The 268-nt window shown below is 61.9% G+C and overlaps 1 protein-coding gene across 1 annotated transcript in view; it reads left to right on the forward strand.

Moving 5' to 3' along the window:
* Positions 1-3: 3 nt before the first annotated feature.
* Positions 4-268, forward strand: part of LOC103772354 (agrin-like) — a gene marked incomplete at both ends in the record, with an annotated part of 7,407 nt that continues 7,142 nt past the window's right edge. The window contains one exon of the mRNA XM_008939683.1: positions 4-84. Coding sequence (XP_008937931.1) covers positions 4-84 — 81 coding nt within the window. The remainder of the gene's footprint in view (positions 85-268) is intronic.

A 268-nucleotide genomic window follows, 5' to 3' on the forward strand; every position in this document is an offset into this window, starting at 1 on the left:
GAAGAAGAAGCCAACGTGGTGCTGACGGGCACGGTGGAGGAGATCATGAACGTGGACCCCGTGCACCACACCTACTCCTGCAAGGTAAGCGGGGTGGGGGGGACACCAGGGAAACTTCCAAACCCTCCCCCCAGACCCCCCCGGCTCCTGCTCGGCCGAGCGCATGTGGGTTTTATTGTACGCGCTGGAGCTTTGGTGTGTAATTAGGTATTTTTAGACTGCGGAGTCTCTCCCCTCCGGAGCTCTCCCGCAGCTGTGGCGGGGGGGG

This window comes from Merops nubicus, unplaced genomic scaffold (genome assembly GCF_000691845.1).
Source record: "Merops nubicus isolate BGI_N331 unplaced genomic scaffold, ASM69184v1 scaffold22824, whole genome shotgun sequence".
Lineage (NCBI taxonomy): Eukaryota > Metazoa > Chordata > Aves > Coraciiformes > Meropidae > Merops > Merops nubicus.